Source organism: Bos taurus, chromosome 29, assembly GCF_002263795.3.
Source record: "Bos taurus isolate L1 Dominette 01449 registration number 42190680 breed Hereford chromosome 29, ARS-UCD2.0, whole genome shotgun sequence".
Classification (NCBI taxonomy): domain Eukaryota; kingdom Metazoa; phylum Chordata; class Mammalia; order Artiodactyla; family Bovidae; genus Bos; species Bos taurus.
In genome coordinates this window covers 26,222,762-26,249,546 of record NC_037356.1, presented here as the reverse complement: position 1 = coordinate 26,249,546, position 26,785 = coordinate 26,222,762, and the positions used below count along the sequence as shown (strand labels likewise).

General features: G+C 38.7%; 1 protein-coding gene across 6 annotated transcripts in view; it reads right to left on the bottom strand.

The window, feature by feature from the left end:
* Window positions 1-10,336: 10,336 nt before the first annotated feature.
* Window positions 10,337-26,785, bottom strand: part of TSG101 (tumor susceptibility 101) — a 41,678-nt gene continuing 25,229 nt past the window's right edge. For 3 of the 6 annotated variants that reach the window (XM_059882808.1, XM_059882810.1, XM_059882811.1), the window contains 2 exons: window positions 13,601-13,803; window positions 10,337-12,370 (listed from right to left, as the gene is read on the bottom strand). In XM_059882808.1, coding sequence (XP_059738791.1) covers window positions 12,032-12,370; window positions 13,601-13,803 — 542 coding nt within the window. In that variant the 3' untranslated portion in view covers window positions 10,337-12,031. The remainder of the gene's footprint in view (window positions 12,371-13,600; window positions 13,804-26,785) is intronic. The other 3 variants (XM_059882809.1, NM_001097995.2, XM_059882812.1) reach the window with 2 other exon arrangements.

The following is a 26,785-nucleotide window of genomic DNA, read 5'->3' as shown; positions in this document are numbered from 1 at the left end:
TATTTTTTTGGCCAGGGCCTATAGAACAGTAGTGTTCTAGTGAAGTAGCAGATACTTATTTATGTAAGAATGAAAAACAAAAAACAGTAATATCCTTTCAGAAATTTCTAACTCCTTTTAACTACGTGACTTAACCTGGTGATAAAAGCAGTTATTAAAAGTCTGCCTCCTCTCCCCCTTCTCCAGATAAGTTATGTGCTCTGAGCCCTGGCGGGTCAGACAGTGAAGAATCCGCCTGCAATGCAGGACACCTGGTGGGTTCGATCCCTGGGTTGGGAAGATCCCCTTGAGAAGGGAAAGGCTACCCACCCCAGTAATCTGGCCTGGAGAATTCCATGGACAGAGGAGCCTGCCAGGCTACCGTCCATGGGGTCGCAGAGTTGGACACGACTCAGCGATTTTCGTTCATTCATTCTGTGCCATTGGGTTAAGCCAACTTTCCTCAGGTGCAGGCAAGTCCACTGCATGTGGTTGTGCAGGTTGCGTCTAGTTCAAGAGGTGAGTGGGGGGCCTATCCAGCCCTGTTGGCTTACCCCAGAGCAACAGGTGCTGTTTTCTAATTGTTCCATCCAGAGGGGGGCTGCTTTTTATAGTTCTTATGATGGTATCCCCTGTGTTAGAAACATCTCTATGTGAAAGCAGGTTGGTATTTGACTTTCACTCATGTAGTAACAGTATGAGGTACCCCTTTGCTTGACTAGGAAACTCAGCTCACTAGAACAACTGGAGAAATAGGTAGCAGAAAAAGAGTGTGCAACCTGTCAGCTGACAACTGTGTCCTTTTGACATACCTCCAATCAATATAGAATTTTTGTTTTGAGCACTTCCTTAGTTTCTGGCATGTAAGATGTCTCAGCTTCTTCATCTATTTCCTGCCTCGATCATAAATCAGCCTTTTTTTCAGGGAGCCTGATTCCTTTTCTTAAGAGTATGATATAATCTGAGTGCTACGTGTGCTCATTTCTACAGAGCATTTTAAAAACTATGTTTTGAAGGTAGTTTTGTCAATTCTGCTCCATGCTACTAAGTCTCTGTACTAATTCAGAGCATCTAGAAAGCATTGGCGTCTCATTAAGCAACAACCTTTTCCTTGTGATACAGTTTTGACTTCTAGGCTAGTAAGTTATAGTCTAAAGTGCTTGACTTTGAAGTTCCACTAATTAGAATACAGGAAAAAGATCCAACAGTATAAGCTGGACATGTACTTTAATTATGGATACTTGATCATTTATTTCTAAGTACTAGCTCAAATCATTAGGTTTTTTTTCAGTGCAAATTTTAATGATATATACTAAAGATAATATGTACTTATCTACAACATTATTTTTCAAAAGGTAATACATTCACAAGGTTAAAAAATAAAAGTAATATAAAAAGATATGCATATGTCATACTTTCATTCTGTTTCCATCCCCTAAATTCCGCTTTAGGAAACCATTTGTCTATTTCCTGTATATCTTCTAGAGTTTCTTTTGCAAATACAAATATATTATTTCCCACCTTTATTACAACAATGTAGCATGCTAGAAATATATAGTAGTGATTCCTTTTTGCAAGTAACATTGCCTGATTAAAGAGCTATAAAATTCTAAAGTTGCAAAGGGCCCTATATTTTAATCTACTTATTCAGAAAACTTACTGAGCTTCTGTATGCCAGGTAAATGCTAAGCACCAGATGAGTGAAAATGAATGATTTCCTCTTCTCTAGGAAGATGTCATTAATTTTCTCTACTGACTTTCTATTTTTTACTTCCATTCTAGCCTTTACTATTTCTTGTTTTCTTTGCATTTAGGCTGCTCTTCTTTTTCTTGTTTCTTAAGATAGTTATTGATTTAAGATCTTTCCTGTTTTCTGTTAGGCATTTGCAGGCATTTCTAAAATTAACTTATTTGGCTGCACCAGGTCTTAGTTGTGGCATGCAGACTCTTCCATCTTTGTTGCGGCAAGCGGACTCTTAGCTGCAGCTCATGGGATCTAGATCTCCAGCCAGGGATCAAACCTGGGCCCCTTGCACTGGAGCACAGTCTTAGCCACTGGACCACCAGCGAAGTCCCAACGGGCGCTGAGTTTTTCCCTTTAAGCACTGTATAAGTTGCACCCCATACATTTTGGTATGTTGTGTTTTTGTTTTCATTTGTTTCGGTATTTCTAAATTTCTCTTACAATTTTTCTTTTTTGAGGTACAGGATTAAGTTTTTTATTTGTCATTTCTTAAATTTGAAATACTCCTTGATGACATCCTTGGCCTGAGATTCTTTGCCACAGTTCTTAACTATCACAACTTCAAGGAAGCTCTTTACAGACTTTTTTCTTCTCTATTAATTTTATAGAGGCTATCCATTACCCTAGTTTCTTGTTTTCATCAAATTACTTTGCTTTGGTGTTCAACTCAGAGGTCCTCCACCAATTTGACATATATAGACTCATAATTGGATGCAAACAAGCAAAGATGGGTTTAGTGCTTTTCAAAGGCTTTGGAAAATAGTACTCAAAAAAAGGTGCCTCTTCTAGAAAGCAGTATAGATCTCATTTTATTCAGTGTGAAAATCTCTGCATTTTGAATGGCTTGTTTATTCACATTTAATGTTATTTTAATGTTTGGATTTGTGCCTGCCATTTTGCTATTTTTCTATGTCTTGTGTCTTCTGTTTCTTGATTTGTCCTTTACTCTTTTTTTGCCTTAAGGGGATAGTTTCTAAAGTGTCATTTTAATTATTTGTTGTTGTTTAGATGCTAAGTTGTGTCTGACTCTCTGAGACTCGACTGCAGTGCGTCAGGCTTCCCTGCTCTTCTCTATCTCCCAAAGTTTGCTCTAACTCTTGTCCATTGAGTTGGTGATGCCATCCAACCATCTCATCCTCTGTTGCCCCCTTCTCCTCTTGCCCTCTCTTTCCTAGCATCAGGATCTTTTCCAGTGAGTTGTCTCTTCTCATCAGGTGGCCAAAGTTTTGGAGTTTTAGCTTCAGCATCAGTCCTTCCAATGAATATTCAGGACTGATTTATTTGAGGATTGACTGGTTTGATCTCCTTGCAGTCCAAGGAACTCTCAAGAGTCTTCTCCAACAGCACAGTTCAAAAGCGTCAGTTCTTCAGTGCTCAGACTCTTACATCCATACATGAGTATTGGAAAAACCATAGCTTTGACTAGACGGACCTTTATTGGCAAAGTAATGTCTCTGCTTTTTAATATGCTGTCTAGGCTTGTCATAGCTTTCTTTGCAAGGAGCAAGTGTCTTTTAATTTCATGGCTGCAGTCACCATCCACAGTGATTTGGGAGCCCAAGAAAATAAAATCTGTTACTGTTTCTACTTTTCCCCTTCTATTTGCCATGAAGTGATGGGACTGGTTGCCATGATCTCTTAATTTTTTGAATGCTGAGTTTTAAGCCAGCTTTTTCACTCTCCTCTTTCACCTTCATAAAAAAGCTTTTTAGTTCCTCTTTGCTTTCTATTAAGAGTGGTATCATTTGCGTATCTGAGGTTGTTGATACTTCTCCTCACAATCTTGATTCCAGCTTGTGATTCATCCAGCCCAGCATTTCACATGATGTACTCTGCATATATGCAAAGTTAAATAAGCAGAGTGACGATATATTTAATACATTTTAAATTCTGTTTTTTGAGGATCTTTTTTTCTTTAGGGTTTTCTCTTGCGGTTACAATATCAGCGTAAAGTTCCAGGACATACTTCATAATTTTGCACACTTAATTCTAATAAAATACAGAAACTTTGCTCCATTATAGCTTCAGTATCTCACCACTTTTGTGTTGTTTTATATGTCTATATGTATTAAAAATGTGATAAAGTGTCACAATTGCTTTATATAATCTTAAGTCTTTTGTAGAAGCTAATAGAAAAAATGTAGTTTTTTTTATATTAACTTTTTCATTTTTTGGTATTCATTTCTTTGTCTAGATATGAGTTACTGTCTGGTGTCACTTCCGTGCTCTACTAGTGTCTTTCCCTTCCTGCTTTGGATTGCTGTTGTCAAATACCTTCTGTATCTTGTAGGCCCAAAAATAAATTTTATAGTTTTATGCAGCTGTGTTTTAAATAAAAGAGGTATGTGTATACATTTTCTGCTAGACACATCTACCACCTCCAATAAGGCCTTTTTTCTATATTTTATAAGACCTTTATCTTTTTCCTGTACTACTGCACTGGCTGTAGGAACTCCAGTAAAATGTTAAATATAAACAGTGATAGTGGGTATCTTTGTCTTGTTCTTGGTTGCAATGGAAATCCTTCTAATTTTTATTCATTATTTGTGATGCTTGTTTTGGATTTTTGACACCTTTTCAGGTTGTTTCCTTTTCTCCCTAGATTGTTGAAATTTACTTTTATTAAACTCAATTCATTTGGAATTTCATCAGGTTTTTCTACAACTCCAATGATCTTTTTCTTTAAATCTCATATGGTGTGATATATTAATAGACTTTCTGATACTGAACCATCTTTGCATTTCTGGGTAAAACTTTCTTGGTCATGAACTATTTTTCAAAACCCCCACTTATTTGTAATATTTTATTTAGTATGTGTGTATCTGTGTAAATAATATTTACTATTTTTCATGTGCTCTTTGCTCAGTTTTGGTGTCAAGGTTTTACTATGTCCCCACCAAAAGTTTTTTCCTATTATCTAATCAAATAGGTTGCCTGAGATAAGAATGAACTGTTCTTGAAATTTTGATAAAACAATTCGAAGGGTGAAGGGCTAGATTTGTGATAAAACTTCATCAATGTAATTTGTTCAGATTTTCCATTCTTAAGTCATTTGAGGTTATTTTTTGAGTTGTCCCTTTCGTCCAAGGTTTAAAATATACTGGCAAGTGTTTTATGAGTTTTTAAACCTCTACTGTATCTGTCCTGACCTCTTCTGTTTCCTATTTGTTGGGGATGTTGTGCCCTAGTATTGCTAGTTATTTTTCTAATTTATTAGTCCTCCTCTCCCTAAGAATTAGCTATTTTATTGATACTGGTGTTTTTAATCTTACCACTTTCAGCTCATTTATAAAAACTTCCTTTTACTTTATGATTAATACTCAATCTTTCTTGTTTAAAAAATGCATTTAAGAATATAAACTTTAACAGTACCACATTTTGTTTTGTGGTACTTTTACTATCGGTTATAAACATTTTGTAACTCCTAGTTTTCTCTTTGATTCAGTGAGTCATTTAAGAGTATGCTTTTAGCCTTGAAGCATTTTAAAATGTGTTATATTGTGGTTGATTCTAACTTAGCTGAATTGAGATCACAGAAATGTGGGTTAACATTCACCTTCTGAAATCTGTTAAGGTTTACACTGTGACCCAGGTAACAGACAGTCTTTATAAATGTTCTTTATGTATTTGGGGGAGGGGGATGGACTTAATTGTATCATCTTTCTGTATCCATTCACACTTACTGACTTTACTATTTAGTTTTACTAAATTACTAATTTTTAATGATCTGTCAACCTCTGATAAAAGTAGTTAATCAAATCCATTTAGCATTTCCTAGTTTTTTTTCCAATATATTTTGAGGGCATTTCATGAGTTGTGTCTTGGTTCATTATTATTATATACTGTTGGATTGTTTCATATTTTGTTACATAGTACTCATCCTTATTAATACTTTTTTATTGTTGAAAATTCTCTTTTGTCTTCCATTACTACATCTCCACTAACCTTTTGGCTAATAATTACCACTTTTTAAACTCAAGAAGAAAAAAACCCTGATAAAATAACGTTTAAAACGTCAGACTGTGTCAAGTTGTTTGCCTTGTCTAGAGGGGCAGTCATATTCCATGTTTAGTTGTTTCTGTTTCCCTTTCAGCTAAGCTTTTGATCTAAATGGATTATTCCTGACAAAAATTATTTCAAAGACTTCACAAAGGAATATTATTTCTTAAATGTTTTATGGAATGAATGGATATGTTTTTGCACAAGAGGCTAAGAGGAGTAGCAACAAAAGTTTTTCATAATTTATTCTTATTGGGTAAATATTGTTGAAACTATGGTACACAGCTGGAGCTGGATAGAGAACTATGTTTTTTTCCTCCATGAAACATCAGACTTATCAGTTTTAATTTAGGTAAGTGTAAAAAAGTTTATCATTTAAGATGAGAACTTTTTCTGTCAGTGGCTATCTTAACTTTGTAGCGTGGAAATTAAAAGCATTTCCCCCAAAACTCTTGTTACTGGGAGCAGCTTGTCACCGAGCAGTGATCTGGCCACTGCTCCTGCTCCTTTCTGGAGAAGGTGATGGCACCCTACTCCAGTACTCTTGCCTGGAAAATCCCATGGACGGAGGAGCCTGGTAGGCTTCAGTCCATGGGGTCGCGAAGAGTCGGACACGACTGAGCGACTTCACTTTGACTTTTCACTTTCATGTACTGGAGAAGGAAATGGCAACCCACTCCAGTGTTCTTGCCTGGAGAATCCCAGGGACAGGGGAGCCTGGTGGGCTGCCGTCTATGGGGTCACATCGAGTCGGACACGACTGAAGCGACTTAGCAGCAGCAGCAGCAGCCTGCTCCTTTCTGTTTCTTGACTGGGCAGAGGCTTGGTGTCCAGTCTGAAAGCTGTTGTGGTTTTTGACCTTTTAGAGCACAGAGACTGGAGTGGTAAGCCCAAAAATGCCACTGAGCTATGCACGCACTCTGAAATATATTTAGACTATATTGATCATATATTTAATCACAAAATACCTCTTGAGTGGGGAAAAAGGACTTTTATCCTACTTTAGGCCCTTGAGTAGTGTTTAAAATTTTAGCAAATTATTTTTATAATAAAATAACTTACCAGAAATACAGGTTTGAAAAAAAATGAGAATGTTACCATAATCCTGCGTATGTATGATTAAGAGTATAAGGCTTTCTTATTAACACAGCACGAAACAAAATGTAGTTTATATTTAACTTGGGATACTCTAGTTCAGAAAGGTCAGAAATAATTCAGTTAACATGAATTCTATTTCATGGAGAAAATTAAAGGGAAGAGGAGGAAGGGGTGCTAATATGATAGCAGTCCTTATTACCATCTTAGTTTCTTCTGGCTAAGAACCCTTGAAATCTAATACAAACCCTGGCTATGGAAAAGGACTTGAAGTGATAAAAGTTAAAACTTAACTTATAGTTGGCCATTTCAAACTGTCCCTTTTTTGTTTGGTGTCTCTCTGCCAAGAGGATCAAATTGTAGGCTCCATCCCTGAAGATTTACATTTAGCTGATTTGGGATAGGGCTTAGACATCTGAATTTGTTGAGTTTTGCTAAAAATTCCTAGTTGTAAACCTCTCAGGGCAATTGTAACAGTTTTGCTAAGGTTTTTTAAAAAAAGCAAAACACTTGTTATATATAACACTATGTAATAAATGGATTTGGGGGTATTTTTTCCTTAGTTTCTGTGTGAATTGGGGTGAACATTACTGGGGTCTCTCTGAAGGATCTAAACTCAGATAAAGGAACTGATAAAGATCTGAGTAGTAGGGCAATGTCCACAAAGAAGTGGTTGCCAGGGCAATATGTTAGTTTTTCATCTTCAGTACCTTGGAAGTTAGCTATAAGGCTGAATTGTGCCACAGGGATGAGATTTGGGTCCCTTAAATACACGTTGTTGTGTCTCCGATACTTTTTTTTCATTAGCACTTTTTATTTTTGTGTGATCATATTCACCAGATAATAAACTCTTAAGCAGTCAGGAACTAAGTCTTTCTTGCTCCTTTCTGAACCTAACCCAGTGTCTACCATATTGTAGGCACTTATTTGTTAAATTCTTGTTTAAAAGAATATATTTTTAAATTGTTGCTATAAATTCTTTACTGTTAATAGTAAAATTGATTTCACATTAATTTCTAGGTCTCGTAACTCTCACTTATCCTCATAACTCTTTTCTACCTTAAATAACCAAGTCCTGTAAGAAATTCCTAGGAAAAATTACTGATGGAAACAATTCAGATTTGTGGCATTGTCAGGCTGCCACATATTGACGTTCAAAGACACATATAGTGTACAGAAAGGGAGCCCTCTCTTGGGTCCCAGCTAGTCATGTACTTATGTTCATTTCTTCCAAATCTACAGTGGCTGTGAGATGATTAAAAAGAAATGGGGTGCTGCCCTATCTGTGCTGATATAACAGCAAGTATTCTGAACAGTCTTAGGAGTGCATCCAGTTTCCAACATGAATAAGGTAGGATGTTTATGTTTGAAAAAATGTGTATCATCAACATAAAATGAGATAAAAGAGCATTTATGGGGGATAATTCCTGAAGTTGATTCTGTGGAAGCACCTCTTCCTAGAATATATTCTTTACTGCTGTTGAAGAGAGACAAAGGGATGGGTGGTAGAGGAGGAAGAGACCTACCTTTGTAGACCTTTCTCCTGGCCTAGTGTGGTATGTCTTACTATATCTGATTAGATGAAAGTAAGTCTTATTGCATCTTTGTTATTTAACTAAGTGAACTAGCTCTATAAATATCTAGTAACATTGGGAACCACTGTGTGGGTAGGTCTTGTACTATTTTGAGTTGTTATCTAAACGTTTTCAATTGGTCCAAGAAGAGACCTAAGAAATCAGCACTGGTCACAAAGATATCAGCAGTTAAGTCTCCTGGGGTGGGGGAAGTTGGGGCCCAGGTATGAAGCCTCCGCTAGTCTGAATGGGAGAGGGTAAAGTAAAATAGAATTAAATCACTGGGAATAAAGTAACAGAAGTTTTAAAGTAGTTCCTTATAGGAAGTGGACTGTGGGCAAGGAGATAGGAAAAGAAGGGTAGGTCTCAGCAAACATGGCAAGAGGTTGGGGCCTGTGTGGAAAGATGGCAGATGAATCTGAACAATAAATGTCTAGTCATCTGTTTTAAACTATTCTTTCCTGGTGGTCTTTTTTTCTGCCACAATTCATACTACAAATCTGTTAAATACTATTCACCCAGCAACTGGTGTTTCTCATATTGCAGACCTTTGTTAGAAAAAAAGAAAAAGGAATACTTTTTAAGTCTTTACTTTCAGGGCCACTACTGAATAAATGAAGACTATACCTAGTGTTCCATGCGTCCTGGAGAGAATGGCACTACAGACCTCGTAAAGGTAAAGCTGAACCCTGAAGATGAGGCCCATTTGAAAGAAACTGCAGAAACTCTTTGGGAAATTCAAAAGGAGCTCAAGCTTTAAAGTTACTTAAAACTACTATTCTGAGGTTATTGAAAAAGAGAGGGTAGTTACAGGCTTACATATGTCAAACTTCTGAATAAACCTGAATTCCTAAAAGTTGGAAAAAAGGGGGGCAGAGTGAGTCCTCTATTTAGCCCTCAGCTCTTTTAGTTATCATCCAACATTTGGAGGCAAATCCCTAAATGACTGCATCAGAGAAGGTGTTTTGGTGCCTCTGATATATCAGTACTTGCCTTGTGTATTATATATGTAGTAGCCATTTGGTCCAAAAGGATGTTACAGTGTATGTTTACTGTGTTAGAAACTGATGCTTTTCATCAAGTTTATGCTAATTATTTTGTTTTGGCTGGCTGATATATCCATGTTCATTTATATGCTGTAATAAAGCTGTAACTTCCTCTACCATGTAAAAATAAAAGTATATTTACCCAAAAATAACTCATATAAATGTCAGCTTCAATCCTGACACTGAATTAAACCTTGTTAGTTTTTATTCTGATAATTTTTACAAGTGGATTTTAATTTTTTAAGAGTTAAACTATAAATTCTTCAGTGATGAGACGAAATTGGTCTTTCTTCTCTTGGGAAAGATTGCTTCACACCCTACATACCTTAAAAGTATCTTAAATTAGAACGTTCGTTTCTTTAGAACCTGCCAGCTCTCACCTGACAGGAACACTGTTCTGCTGGGTTACCTCTATGGGACATATGGGACGTATGGGTGACCACAGTCTTACCCAGAGTCACTCACCAGGGAGACTGGCTGCAAATGACAGTAAGTGCAGACAGGCAGTGTACACTGTACCTTCCTCCTCAGCTGTGGCCAGGGCATCCTGCTAAGTTAACATAAACTCTCAGATGTGTAGCTTGGCACTGGCCACTGTGCTACTTTCATGATGAAAACAGTTATGGTTCTGTCAGGTCTGAAAAGGAAAAAAACTACACAGAATTTGGGAGGAGGATATGAGGACCTTTCACAGAAAAAGTCATTCAAATCCAAACATTTGAACATTTAGATTTCTATGTATTATATCCCATATTGAGTGGAATCCACTTTATATGCTAGAGAATAATACTAAATTTCAACTCATGTTGGATATTATACTTTGCTAAATTAGAAGCTGAACTTTACTAAGGTTTCACTTATTTTGTTTCATATATTCTGTTCAGTAAAGAAGAGAAAAATTATGCAACAAATTTTATTTAGCATAGTCAGTCCCAACATTCAGCACAAAAAGAGTTTACAGAGGATAGAAAGTGCATTAATAAAAGCCAGTCTTTACCAAAAGAAAACAGAAAATATATTATTGATTCAAAATATTTTACACTTGAATGATAAACTGCAATAACTTATTTTGGGCACCTACTGATATAAGAGAAAGGAAGAGAAGAAAAGAATACTTTAGAAGAGTTCAGTCTCCATCTGGTATCAGAGAAGTCAGTAGAGGTCACTGAGACCGGCAGTCTTTCTTGCTTTCTGCATTAGTGCCCTCAGCTGGAACTGTTTACGGGACAGAAGACGTACATGCTGTGAGGGGGAAGAAGTCAAACAGTTTAGAGTAGCCCTTATCCAGGTCCAGGCGTAAACTAGCAGACAGTTTGTAACCTAGTGGGAGTTAGGAACCCTAAACTCATCAACATTCCTTTGGAGCCCAATACTACATTTTATGTGGCTGTTACCTCACCGGATTGATGCTGGCAGGCTGTGTTAAGGAACCTGTGGAGGCTTTCCTGGTGACTCAGATGGTAAAGAATCTGCCTGCAGTGCAGGAGAAACGTGTTCAATCCCTGGGACAGGAAGATCTCCTGGAGAAGAGAATGGCTACCCACTCCAAAACCCTAGCCTGGAGAATTCCATGGACAGAAGAGCCTGACAGGCTACAGCCCACGAAGTCGCAAAGAGTTGGAAACAACTGATCAACTAACACACTTGTACTCAGGAAAGTAGTCTTCTGAGACCCTACAATGTGTCACAGGGAAAGCACCCCCATGCAGGATCTGGCTCAGTTCAAGCTACATCTTGAGACAACCAAGATGCCAGGGAAACTTGTACTGTGATCCTAACAAAAGTTAACAAAAAACTTTTAGAACTGACTGTCACTACTTAGCTAAAAAAGGGGAAGTGCAGGGATGAGTAGCACCAGGCCACCTTTGGTCCAGTGCCTAGCAACAGCATCCTTTCCTCACCTCTCCATGTTTATCTTGGCCTCAGTTATGCCACCCAAGCAGAGGACAGCGTACAGAAGGGAGCCCTCTCTTGGGTCCCAGCTGTTCATATGCTTCTACCAGGTCCAAGAGTGGTTTGGCCATACACTCACAGTGAGATAGGCAGGGTCAGCAGGCAACCTGACCAGCCTCGCAGGGACACTGAAGCCTCAGAAGCAGCTGTACTGAATATCCAAAGGGTGGCTGTTATCCCTAAAGCCATGCTCTTCATGACCCAACAGAGAACAGTAGCCAAACTTGGCTTACAGATCTTCCACGTCTGTACGGTAGCATTAAGCCTGGAATCATTTAGAAGGGCTCTATTGCTAGCAGGGCAAGCCCCATACTCTACAAGGGGAAACAGGTATAAAAGTATGCAAGTCTAAGAAAATTAACAGAGGGAAAAAAGAAAGCAACAAGGATGGCGCAGTCAATGATCTTAATTTAGATGGTGTGACCTGAAAGAATGGAAATCTGACTGTGCCTGCGATCCACCCGGGTGCAGCAGTAAGAATTACATTCAGCTTGATGCCGCCTTGGGGCAGGAACTGCAGCCACCAAGCCCACTTTTCTTCCCATACTCAGATTATCCTCAGTCCTCTCTGCAGGTGGGAAGACACTGCTCATAGCCATTTACCCCACCTGCTTGCTTTTGGAAAGAAAAAGAATTTTAACTCATCCCCTACAGACAAACCCTCTTGATTTGTGGTTTTCAGCAACAGTGGTTCTAAAACATGTTCCGAAACTCTGGAAAGCAGAGTGAAGAAGACATACCTTTAGGAAGACATCTAAGTCTATGACTCCCCGCCTCAAGGCTTCTCCCAGGTAAAAAATAGTGTCTTCAATAGCATTTTCCTCTGCATACAGATTTAGGATCTGTTTGTATAGTGGGGCTGTGGGAATGATAACTTCATCAATATCATTGTTTTCAGACTGATTTTCCATTTTCTCCAGAGCAGAACTGAGTTCTTCATCCTTCTTTCTCAAAAGTTCTATGTTTTTATCAACCTCAGCCTGAAAACAGAACAGTCCAAGCATGATGATTTTACACTAATTGTAATTATCCATTTGTCAGACATCTACAACTCAACTTCATACAAGCAGACTTGCTAATAAAACAATGCTTAAACAACTCATGGATGAGATTCATGTTTCAAATACAACACATTTCAAAGTTAGAGGATAAGGTGTGCTCTAACATGCTAAGTGCAGACAGGAGATGCTAAGCTGAGCACTTTTGGCGGCAGTGATAAGCCTGTCACTTACCAGTGATAAATACTGCAAACTAAGCCATCACACAAGACACTTTCCAGAGGAGGTTTCTTAAAATCATAAAAGAAGCCCTTCTTTCAAAACAAGTGGACATCTGCCCCAGAGGAAGAACTTTCCCCAGTCTATACAAACAATTCAATGCACAGAACCCCACAAACACTTGAATCTTAGTCCCAAGATACAGCAGGTGGTGGCTGCAGGCTCTGAATTGTACGGGTGCCACTTCCCTCATTTGAAAATAGCTGACTATCAAGAAGGCCGTTTTACACCCCAGAACCATTTATTAGACTAACGTGTACATACCAATCACTTTCTCCAAAGCCCTCAAACACTCAATAAACTCTCTATCCTTTCATCAAAAATGCACACTTCCTGGAACAGATTCTCCCTCACAAGAATGAAAGTGAAGAGTGAAGCTGGTGTTCAAATTAAGCTAGTGCCTCTACATCTTTAAACAAAAGAAGGCACAGGGCTGACTTCTACTGACTCTTCAGGGCACAGCAGTCTGATAAAAATGTGAGAAAGCTGAAGAGCTAAAGGTTGCATACCAAAGATACTTTACATATAGTTCAAACAATGTTTGGAAACAAAAAAGAACTGATCCTTAAGTCTGCACCCCAGGTCTGCAGATCTTTATCATGGCTTAGAACTCTCTCAAATTCTTATTTCTGGATTAACCGTCTGGTAACATCAACACTCAAACAGTCCTCCTATGGGTCAAAACATTATCCCTCAGCGTGAAGGTGCAGGCGAAAAATCCTCTAAAATACATCCACTTCCCAGTCAAAGAATGTATTTCAACCACAGGCTCTGTTCTTTAACAAGCTGTATAGGAGCTATGTTCAAGTGCTTAAAGACTGTGTACAATCGTTTGAACTCTAATACCCACAGTACTCAGGGTAGCCATAGTACATACAGGAAACTTTGCCATAGCTACAATTAAGATATACAGTTATGCAATGAGTTACTTACTACTTCTTGATCTAAACGGTTAACCATCTCCTCGAGTTTCTGGTGACCTTTTTTCAGGTCTTCCTCTGTTCGTTTCAAGGCGTTGAGTTCTGCCTGGGCACGATCCATCTCCTCCTTCATCCGCCATCTCAGTTTGTCGCTGACCGCTGAGATGAGAGAGGCTCGGATAGTGTCCTCACTGATTGTGCCATCTCTACTGGGACCTACAGGAGGAAAAGGCAAAACGCTTGCTTACTTTCCAACCTCTCTCTATTCCTTTCACGGGAATCATCACAGAACAGGACAAAATACGAGTCAACACTTTAAAAGTGTGAGGAAAGAAAATGTTGTATGCTGCAACTTCATTAAACATAACATTAGAACAGGAGCTGATTCAGAAATACCCTCCCCATGAGAGGTTACTTCTTGTTCAGTCACTAAGTCGTGTCCAGCTCTTTGCAATCCCATGGGACTGCAGCATGGGAGGCTGCAGTGGAGGCTCCTTTGTCCTCCACTATCTCCTAGAGTTTGCTCAAATTCATGTCCACTGAGATGGTGATGCTAACCATCTTATTCACTGCTGCCTGCTTCTCCTTTTGCCTCAATCTTTCCCAGCATCAGGGTCTTTTCCAATGAGTTGGTTCTTCACAAAAGGTGGCTAAAGTATTGGAGATTCAGCATCAGTCCTTCCAATGAATATTCAGGGTTGATTTCCTTTAGGATTGACTGGTTTGACCTCCCTGCAGTCCAAGAGACCCTCAAGTCTTCTCCAGTACTACAATTTGAGATTACTGTTTATCCATATTTACCCACTTTCTTGGCTTACAGCCCAAACAATTAGCTATTTTCTCAATGAGACAGAGGCTCATTGAGAGCCTCTACAGATATCCCTACAGATTACAAAGATCCCTAAATCTCCAACAAATGGAACAACAAATTTATAACAAGGAAAAACATCTGATTCAGGTCAAGTCCATTCTCAGGCTTTACTGCTAAGCTGAAGGGAAAAGGCACCACCCACTCTAGAGGCCATTAAGATTGAGAATGGGCAGTTTCCTTAAACTAATGTACAGGTTAATACGGCTTCCTTTCTGTAAGATGTTTATTCCTTTACCAAAAGAACAGGAAAGAACAGATGTTACTGGTTTCAAAAATAGAGTCTAAGTCTACAGTTCTGTTTTCCCCCTCTTTTTTGTTTCTACCACAGAAGAACTGTTTTTTTGTGACTTGGGTTCTATTCTTCTTGCGAGTGAAAATGAGCAAAAACAGTATCTCCCATGGCCAGGTTTCCCTGAGGAGTGTCCTTCGTCCACCTGTGCTAAGGACACTACATGTATACGGTACAAGGAAAAGCCCACCATCAGACTCTCCTGCTAAGTCTCCCTCTTTCCTGTTAGGAACGTCCTGCTAAGAAGCACCCAAACAGCACCCATACTCCAGCATTTACAAAGAGGCAATTAATATTTTTGATTATTACCACATAAATCCATATATGCTTTTCAGAATTTACTTCCAATTTTATAGAAGTATGTCAGCTTATTATTTCACATTTCTGAGCAGCAAAACTATTAACTTTCAGATGTGTGCTTTGGAATTCAGAGTTGTAAAGCCAGAGGGTAACTTGAGGTCTTATTTTTCATATCCCTGACCTCTTAATACCTGACTTTTCCAAAGTGTTCTCATCAATTTACAGTTACTGTATCATCTCTGGGCTCATTCCCCTCAAATTTTCCCATAATCTTCCTCAGTGACCACTTCTCTATTCACATCCTCTTGTACAGACACCTCTTAGCAACCTCCCAGAATTCACCAATTCATATCTCCACTTATTCCTTCTCGTACCTTTGACCTCTTGCTTCTTCCACTCCTGTTTCCCATGAGTACCTCCCCTCAGTCCTAACTTCTTGCCCATCTCTTAGTCCTGAACACAGGCTGCCTGCCATGACAGCCTCTCTCTCATTGTGTCAGATCACCAGGCATCTTCCAAAGGCCTTGTCTGCCATAACATAAACTAAAATCTTGATCCTTTGGATTCTTTCCTAAAGCCCTAAGCCCTCTTTTACCATCTTCTCATAAAAGAAAAAACAAAAACAAAAGTCCTCAGAACATGTTCAAAGACTGAAACTACCAGATGGGAGTCTTCCACTCTCTTCTCCCATTCTGCTTTGGAACAAGAATCCTAATCCTTTAATTATGTGCCTGACTCCTCACTATTCAAAAGCACTCACTTCCCTTTCTCAGGAAGACAACCTGCTTTCCTCTCAGTATGACTTAAAGATTTAGCTGTTTTAGACAAAACATTTTTGACCTAAATTAATGTCAATCTCCCAAGACAATAGAAATAAAAACGAAAATAAGCAAATGGGACCTAATCAAACTTACAAGCCTTTGCACAGCAAAGGAAATCATAAACCAAATGAAAAGACAACCCACAGAATAAGAGAAAATATTTGCAAATGATGAGCGCGATGAGGGCTTAAATTTCCAAAATATACAAACAGCTCATCCACCTTGACAATAAAAAAACAATCCAATTGAAAAATGGGCAGAAGACCTAAGTAGACATTTCTCCAAAGAAGAATAAAGATGGTCAATAGGCACGTGAAAAGATGCTCAACATCGCTAATTATTATAGAGAAATGAAAAAACTACAATGAGGTATCACCCCACACCAGTCAAATTAAAAAGTCTACCAATTACAAATGCTAGAGAGGGTATGCAGAAAATGGAAACCCCCTACACGGTTGGTGGGAGTGTAAGTTGGTGTAGCCACTGTGGAAAACAGCTTGAAGGTTCCTCAGAAAACTAAAACTAGAATTACCATATGATCCAGCAATTCCACTCCTGGGCATATACCTGGAAAAAATTATAGTTTAAAAAAAAACATATACCCCAATGCTCACAGCAGCACTACTTACAACAGTCACGACATGGAAGCAACCTAAATGCTCATCAACATTGTATGATGATACATACATATGTACATACATACATAAAGAGGATACAGTGTATATATACAACAATACCACTCAGCCACAAAAGAACTAAATAATGCCATCTGCAGCAACATGGACGCAATGAGAGGTTCACACGAAGTGAAGTCAGAAAGAGAAAGACAAACACCAGATGGCAGTACTTCCATCTCACATGTGACACAAATGAACCTATCAATGAAACACAATCAGTGACAGAGAGCAGACCGGTGGCTGCCAAGGAGGCGGGTGGGGGAGAGACGCTTGAGAGTTTGGGGTTAGCAGACACCAACTGGGGACGTCCTACTGCGCAGCTCAGGGCATTATATTCAACATCTTGTGACAGAGCATCATGGGAAAGAAAATGAACAACGTGTGCATATGCATGCATAACAGTCATTTTGCTGAACAGCAGCAATTAACACTATAAACCAACTCTACTTCAATTTTTAAAGAAGACTTTAAGGAAAAAAGACTTTATTTGGACAGAATTTATGCCAAATCAAAATCTCTAGTTTTTCACATTGCATTAATTTAAGTCCTAAGTGACAGCAAAAAAGGGTACAACAGTTTAGAATTTTGTGCTCAAAAGGTGATTTACAAAATAATGACTAGTAGAGATGGTACTTCACTAAGCCCTCATTTTATGATAGATGCATTAACAATAGGAATTTTAAAACTTTTTTCTGAAAGAACTTTCTTATTACGCCCATCTGAAACGTTACTATGATTCCTGTGAGATACAACAAAACTATTCCGAGAGATTAGGAACCCAAATGATATGAATATGGTTAGGCATTCAAACATGTGGTCAATCACATGCTGTCAAAGTGTCCCAATCATCTGTGCAGAAATGATCTGAACTAGTACAAACTTAAGGGTCTTCTTGGAACTAGTGTGGATGTTTTACACATAGACACATCAACAAACTTTGGTAAAATTATTATATTAAAATGGATCAAGTTATACTGATGCTAAATTTTCAAAGCCCAATTAAAAAACTTTAAGTCCTGGAATTTATATTGTTTCTCTTATAAAATACATTAGGGCAAATGAAATGCTACCGTACAGGACCAAATAAGTCCTTTGAAATAACTCTCCAGCTAAAGCCACTAACATTCAAGATGAGAAGGAAGCTGAGGCAGCAGTCACTTGGCTTTCAAGAAAGGTCACAGTTCACCCGAGGTGCCTAGAAATGCCAAGGCTAGACCTAATCCTCTCCCTTATCACACAGAGACATGTACAGTATATCTGAACATTTTAAGATATGTTCAATATATGTGAACATTTTAACATCCATCAACTTTCTAAATAGAAGAAATGAATTGTAATTAAGTTATGAAATGTGAACGCCAAGAGAAAAGCCCAGATTAAAGTTCAAAATTAAATGAACCATGACAAAGAGATTGTTTATGGGGGGTGGGAGGGAGCTTCTAGAGGGAGGGGATATATACACACAGTGATGACTGATACACGATGTATAGCAGAAACCAGCACAATGTAGAGCAATTATCCTATTAAAAATGGAAAATAATAAAATACATTTAAAAAAAGATTGTTTATATAAACAAGTAAGAAAAAAGTTTGGTAGAAAATTCTTTTCTTCTTCCTGATTACGTTTCAAAAAATCTTTTTTTCTTCTCAAATGTCTTAAGAGAAATTTTAATTTCTGTTATAATGAGCCTTGGATTAATAAGAGTTTATGGCAAACTGCCAAACCTCAAGTCCCTACACATTGACCTTTACTCATGCAGAATCAGATTTCAGACGTGCCTTTCTACAACTCCAGATTAGCAGCAATTGAAAAGGTAACACAGATTTTGAGAAACAATCCTAAACAAAACTTAATTTAATTGTCAGATAGGATTCAATCACTAACCTTAATGCTTAAGAAGTGAGATAATTTTTCTACTATTAGGAAACCAATACTCTACTCAGTGAATCTGATAATTCAATTAATAATTTGGGCCTTCCTGATTTAGAACCATTTTTTAAACATTTAAAGATAATCAGTTTTATTTATCTCCTAACAATACTTACTGATGATCACTACTTTCTACAACTCAAAAAGAAGCTCATTAGAGAAAGAATCCATGGTAACCCCAAGGAAAAATACAAAATAACTAGTAACTTTTCTGACCTCACATCTAACCAGCAAAAGTGAGTCATTTGCCCCCCAGCATTTTTACTTCTGATGTTACCTGCTCAAGACTCACATAATCATCTTCAGTAATAATGGTATTTGTGCTACAGAGCAAATTACAGAGCCTAAGCAATCTGAAACAGAAGCTTACTGACCATCTACTCAGAAACTAGGTCAAGAGGACCCTGGGGATCACCGGATCAAGCCCATGTTAGTTCCTTTTATAATAAAAACAAAAAAACAGGTCGCTCTGAAACAGAAACATTTCAAACAACTATATGAGCAAAGTCACTCTGATTTATGCTATTAAACACAAATCAAGCAAATTCATTAAGCTGCTTACAAAGGGCTTTTTATTTATAGTCTATGAACAAGTAAGCTTCTAATACTTCTGGCCAGGCTCTGGGCAGGTCATGGAACTTTCTTCCAAAGAAATCAGGGGACCTTAATTTTTCTTTTTTAATCTTTTAAATACTATTAGAGCAATACTCTAAAGTTTTTATAACCACAACCAATGAGAAAAAAGGAAAACATGAGCAGGTTAACACTTCTTGAAAATAAACACAGCAGAAAAAAAGATTTAAATTAATTTACAGAACAGTTCAAGTATTCAAAAATGAAGGTTAAGTACAGACCTTATTAAAATACGATACCAAAGTACTATTTTAAAAAAATGGTGCTACTATCATAATAATGAAAGATACTACTGGCAAGGTTTGAGCACAAAGGCCAATTAATTTGAGGGACAGATTCCATCCTTAAAAAAATGGGTCAGAATCAGTCATTCCTTAAGATTATTTTGTGAAGGAGCACAATTAAAGTCTATAATACTAAAGAACAAAACCAGAGGTATCGTGCTCCATGATTTCAAACTATAGTACAAAGCTTTTCAGTAATCTAAACACTATGGTGCTGGGATAAAAACAGACACAAAGATTAATGGGACACAACAGACAGCCCAGAAATAAACCCACACTCACACGGTCAATTGATATCTCACAAAGGAGGCAAAAATACAGAACGGGAAAAAGACAGCCTCTTTAGTAAGTGGTTTTGGAAAGACTGGACAGCTTCATGTAAAAGAATCAAACTGAACTACTTTCTCACACTATATACAAAAATAAACTCAAAATGAATTAAACTTAAATGTTTGTAAGACCTGAAACAAGACGCCTAGGAGAAAACACAGGCAATACTAGGGATGAAACATACAACATGACTAATGTAATCAACGGTGCTATACAGGAAAGCTGTTAAAGAGTAAATCCTAAAGAGTTCTTATTTTTTTTTAGTATTTTTTTCCTTTTGTATCTATAGAAGATGGCAGATGTTCATTAAACTTACTGTGGTAATCATTTCATGATGTATGTAAGTCAAATCATTATGCTGTACATTTTAAACTTATACAGTACTATATGTCAATTATATCTAAATACAACTGTAAGAAAGAAACTTTAAAAGAAAACATAGGCAGTATACTCTGTTTGACACTGGTCTTCACATTTTTTTGGATATGCTTCCTCAGGTAAGGGAAACTAAAGGAAAAAAAAGCACCTCCCCCCAAAAAAAACCCAAACGAAAAAACCAAATGGGACTACATCAAATTAAAAAAGCTTCTGATTAGCAAAAACTATCAACAAAACGAAAAGGCACCCTACTGAATGGAAGAAGATACCTGCAAATGATATATCTGATAAGGGGTTAAGATCCAAAATATACAAAGAACTCATACAACTCAGGATTAAAAAAGACAACCTGATAAAAAACGGGCAGAGGACCTCAACAGCCGTTTCTCTGCAGAAGACATACAGATGCCGTGAAAAGTTCACCACCACTGGCCCTCAGGGCGCTGCAAGCAAAGCCAGAGTCAGAATGGCTGTTACCAAAAGGAGAACACGTGCTGGTGAGGATGCGGAGAAAAGGGAACCCTCGTACATCGTAAACTGGTGCATCCACTACAGAAAACACTATGGAGGTTCCTCAAAAAAAATTAAAAATAAAACTACCATGTGACACAGCAATTCCACTTCTGGGTATTTTTCTGAAGAAAACAAAAACAATGATTCAAAACCATATATGCACCCTATGTATTGTAGCATCATTTACAATAGTCAAGATACGGAAGCAACCTCAGCATCCATCAACAGATGAATGGGTACCCCTCTTCAGCACATGTGACCACGTCCTCTGTCCTCACACAGGTCCAGGCCACCATCTCAGACCTGGAGTCTTTTAATGGCCTCTTCAAGGAGGCCACCGTTCCCTCCCAGGGTCTGGCACAGAGGTATCTGTTAGAACATCAATCAGATCAGATCACTCCTCTGCTCCAAGCCTGCCCATGGCTCACCAGCTCACACAGAGGAAAAGCCATAGGCCTCAACCTGACCCACAGGGACTTAGTTGAGCCAGCTGTTTCCTCTCCAACCCCATCTCCCCACACACCCTTAACTAACACCACTGGCCTCGCTGCTGTTCCTTGAACCAGAAACATACTCCCACATCAAAGTATAAGGTGTTAGAAGCCTTTTTCCAGGCTTGGAGAGAACTCTTCAAGCAGAGGTAACAGCAGTGAATAGATCTCCAGATCACCATACAAGCAAGCAGAGCACAGATGGGGTTGAAACAGCAAACCAGGGTGTTTGCTGCTCAGGGGGCTGCAGGAAGCCAGTGGTGTAAGCAAGGTGGATGTAAAGGAGGTGAGAAGAGGAGGCAGTCCTCCCCGTCCAGGTCTTCCTGTGCCCCTCTTCAATTTGAATGTTTCTAGATGGCATTCACCTGGGTATCTCCACCTGGCACACTGAGTATTTTCTGTAAGTTTGTTTCCTGTCCTCCCTCACTGGAACGCAAACTCCATGAAGGCAGTAAGTTACTTTGTGTTGTTCCCAGTGGGGTTCTTAGTCCTGGCATGTAGCAAGCATTCAGTAATTATACACTAAATAACCACATTAATAAATAACTGAAAAAAACCAAGGGCTTCCCTTGTGGCTCAGCTGGTAAAGAATCCGCCTGCAGTGCAGGAGACCTGGGTTCAATCCCTGGGTTGGGAAGATCCCCTACAGAAGGGAAAGGCTACCCACTCCAGTATTCTGGTCTGGAGAATTTCATGGACTGTAGAGTCCACAGGGTTGCAAAGAGCTGGACACGACTAAGCAACTGAGCAACTTTCATTTCACTTCAACTGAAAAAACAGATGAACAGATAAAGAAAAGGTGGTATGTGTATGTATGTGTGTGTTTGATGAACTGACAGTACATCCTCTAATGAACTTCATAAGGGAGCCGGTGTGTCGATGGACTTTCTTCACATGTATATTCAAAACGTGCAGGTTTCACTGAGTGGCACCATACTTTTCTGGGTACCATATGGGACCACACTTCAGTAACATTCTTGAACATTTGCTTGATAAATCTTAAATCTTTCTTAATTTGGACTATCATATCCAACGACTTCATCACTCCTAGACTGCCACCTGGGTGCACCCCCAGCATGCCGGAGTCTGACAGAGTGCTACATGTGAATCAAGGTGGGAGTGACTGGTCCATATCACGCCACTCTTTGCTATCCAACAGAGTTTGGCCTTCTCCATGGGAATGCCCTGCTGGGGACCAAAGCTTTTCAAGGTGCCTGTTTTTCAGCCCTGAAAACATACAAATGACCACATATTCATACCTGCTTCTGCTTTTTTCTGGGATCTGCTATTAGAACAAACAAATACTAATGCTGTCTCCTAAACTTATTCTTTATAATTTGGTGATGGTCAAGTAGTTTTAAGCCTTTAAGATCAAGTTCTCTTATAGTTTTGGCAATGCCAACTTGGTAAAAGTTATATGCCCAGTCCTAATAAAAATGTTTGAGTCTTAAAGAAATATATACTTGAATCTGAAAAAACAGAAATTAAAAATTTTAAGATTTTTTTAGATATCAAGGAAAGTTCACCTTCCTTCTGATGTTTTGTTAATAAATAATGGGCCGAAAATCTCAGGAAAACCATCCAAATTCCTCATCTTTTCCCACTGATCTTCCAGTATAAAATGTTTTTGATAGTCAAGTGCAAAGATGACATCCAAAAAATAAACCTGATTTTACAAGAACTTCAAGGAAGAATTTAAGTTACAGATCATAATTTCTCCCTCATTAAATTATATAAATGTATTAAAATATCACTACAGTTGCCCAGACCTGATAGAAAAGCACCATCAAAAGGCTTTTCTTTATTCAACAGCTGCTGTCACTGTTTAGTCAATGCCCTCTGCTGCTGCTGCTAAGTCGCTTCAGTCGTGTCTGACTCTGTGCGACCCCATAGACGGCAGCCCACCAGGCTCCCCCGTCCCTGGGATTCTCCAGGCAAGAACACTGGAGTGGGTTGCCATTTCCTTCTCCAGTGACGAAAGTGAAAAGTTAAAGCGGAGCTGCTTAGTCGTGTCCGACCCTTAGTGACCCCATGGACTGCAGGCTACCAGGCTCCTCCGTCCATGGGAGTTTCCAGGCAAGAGTACTGGAGTGGGGTGCCATTTCCTTCTCCAAGTCAATGCCCTCAGTGACCATCAATCTCATGAATGTAGTTTTAAAGGTCAGGTTAGGCCAGAAGCTGTCTGAGAGGTAACCAAAAAGGTATAAAATGAGATGACAAAACAAATTCTCTTATTTTCTTTTAAATGGTGTTCAAAATCTACATGGAATGGAGTCAGAAAGAGCTGTTTTAAGTCCCAAGATCTGCATCAATCCTCAGTCTTCTGTATTATTTCAGAAGAGACTGCTATACAGAATGTAATTTCCCTCTTCCAGTAAGCAGCCTAACTAAGGTGACCTCTAAAAATGATGTGCTATTCACTTGACCCAGAAAACTCCACAAAATCCAGCAAACCAAGGAGTTCAAATCTTCATGTTCCCTTTAAGAACACTTGTGAAACTACCCAGGGCACTAAGCGTACGCATATCCAAAAAGCCACCAAGTATCTGAAGGATGTCACTCTACAGAAGCGACGTGTGCCATTCTGTCGTCAATAGTACAGTGGAGTTGGTAGGTGTGCACAGGCCAAACACTGGGGCTGGATGCAGGATTGACAGCCCAGAAAGAGTGCTGAATTTTCATTGCACATGCTCAAAAATGCAGAGAGTAAAGCTGAACTGAAGGGCTTAGATGTAGATTCTCTGCTCACTGAGGACATCCAGGTGAACAAAGCCCCCAAAATGCGGGGCAGGACTTACAGAGCTCACAGGGGGATCAAGCAGTACCTGAGCTCTCCCTGCCACACTGAGACGATCCTAACTGAAAAAGAACAGACTGTTCCAAAACCAGAAGAGGAGGTTGCACGGAAGAAAAAGATATCCCAGAAGAAACGGAAGAAACAAAAACTTACAGTCTGGGAATAAATGTCGCCAAAAAAAAAAAAGCAAATAAAAGTGTTGGTTACATTAAAAAAAGTAATCTCTATCAATTCATTTTAAGTGGTTCTTTTACTTCTATATTGTTCAATATTGCACAAGCATCCACACTAATAATAAGGTACGAGTTAATTAATGATGCCTTGAAACAAGTCTTTGTTTTATATCATAAGATCAAATCTTTAAACTATCAAGATCCACAAAAGATAAATAAACACATCAATTCTTTCTCATGCCTTAATAGTACAAATCCTGAGGACCACAGGCAGATTGAGAAAATGCTGACTACTTGTGAACTCTATATTCAAATGATACTTTTATGTTTCTGCTTTCCTTTATGACAATTTTGAAGTTCAAGAGTGTTTTTCACAATGTACTACTAAAATATGATGGAAAAAAATCAAGTAGACAAGCAACAAAGGGTAAAAAGCAACATACATTAATGGATATTCTAGATAATCATAGAATGATAATTTGTTTCTAGACTTTCTAAGAAAGTACTCTTAGAAATACAATAAAATATTGCTTTGATAACTTGTTCTAAAAACAAACAGTAGATTTAATTCAAAATATACCATTTTCCCCATATTCCTATTTCTTGTTATATGGATGTCATTTATTCTAAGCTATAAAATGCTTCATACCTATTGCATTGAAATAGGTTAACATAAAAGATCTTTGGAAACTTAGGTTCTCTACAAATCAGACACCATCATCCCAATGAGAAATAATATGGGGTTAACAAACAGCACTATTAATTTATTGATCATGCCTGAGCCCAAATGGAGAACCTAACAGGAATTAGTACGTTTTGCTTATTGGATTAAGGATCGCCCATCATCAGGTTTCTAACCCAAGCATTTAAATTACATGGTAGGACTTCCCTGGTGCTAAATGGATAAGAATCTGCCTGACAATGCAAAGGATACAGGTTTGATCCCTGGTCCAGGAAGATGCCACATGCTGCAGAGCAACTAAGCCAGTGAGTCACAACTACTGCACCTGTGCTCTACAGCCTGCGAGCGCAACCTCTGCGCCCACGACTAGCGAAGCCTGTGCACTCAAGCCTGTATTCCACAAGAAGCCACCGCAGTGAGAAGCCAGTGGCCACAAGGAAGGGCAGCCTCCGCTCACCACAACTAGACAAAGCCTGCACACAGTAATGAAGACCCAGCACAGTCAAACACAGATAAATAAAATCACACTGTAAAAAAAAAAAAAGACCTGTATTACAAAAAACAAAACCAATGCCACTAGAATCTCAATAATTAGAATGTATCAATGACGAAAACAACTGAAGAAAACATTTTTGCTGGAGGGAGGGATATTTACAACAGATATCAGGATGGTTACAATCTATCAGAAAATGTAATAGAAAAATAAACTTCACAAGATCTATTGGGTTGGCCAAAAAGGTCGTTTGGCTTTTCCCATTTTACAGAAAAACCTGTATGAACTTTCTAGATGTTCCACATGTTTGTATACGTGTGCAGGGTGGTGGTGAGAATAGATTGGTCAGGGTAGGCCTGACTACTCCCTGCAAAGGAAACAGGCAGTGGACAAATCCTAAAACCAAGAGGAGGAGGGGATGAGTCGGAGATGAGGTCAGAAGTAATGGGGAGGAAAGCAGGATCCTAAAGGGGCTTCTAAGCCTCAGAAATGTGGAATGAATTCTGAGTGAAACAGCAAAACCTTGGAAGGTTTTGAGTAGAGAAGTGATATAATTTATTTATCTTTTAATAGGCTCATTCTAGCTGTTATGCTAAAAACAGATATGGGGCTAAGGACAGAAGAAGGCTTTTGAAGTAAATCAGATGAGAGAACGGTGATTTGGATCAGCACTGGATATGATCAGATTCTAGATATATTCTGAAAACAACAGGTTCCTGATGAAAAATCAAGGATGATGCCAAAATCAGAGTGTTAAGTAGGAATCATGGAGGTGATACCTTCAAGGATCACAGCCTTGTCATGGCAAAGGGGCCTGTATAACTCATTGAAGCTATGAGCCGTCCTGTGCAGGGCCACCTAAGACAGATGGGTCATAGTAAAGAGTTCTGACAAATCGTGGTTCACTGGAGGAAGACATGCAATCCACTTAAGCATTCTCGACACGAGAACCCCATGAACAGTATGAAAAGACAAAACAGATATGACACTAGAAGATGAGCCCCCCAGGTTGGAAGGTGTCCAATATGCTTCTTGGGTAGAGAAGAGGGCAATTATTAGCTCCATGAAAGAATGAAGCAGATGGGCCAAAGCGGAAACAATGCTCAGTTGTGGATGTGTCTGGTGGTGAAAGTAAAGTCCAAAACTGTAAAGAACAATACTGCACAGGAACCTGGAATGTTAGGTCCATGAATCAAGGTAAATGGGAGGTGGTCAAGCAGGAGATGGCAAGAGTTAACATCAACATCTTAGGAATCAGTGGACTAAAATGGAAGAGAACCGGCGAATTTAATTCAGATGACCATTATATCTACTACCGTAGGAAAGAATCCCTTAGAAGAAATGGAGTAGCCCTCATGATCAACAAGAGAGTCCAAAATACAGTACTTAGGTGCAATCTCAAAAACAACAAAATGATCTTGGTTTGTTTCCAAGGCAACCATTTAACATTAATGGTTTAATGTTGGACAGTAATCCAAGTCTATGCCCCAACCACTGATGCCAAAGAGAGTTGGCAGAAAGAGTGCCTGAAAAACA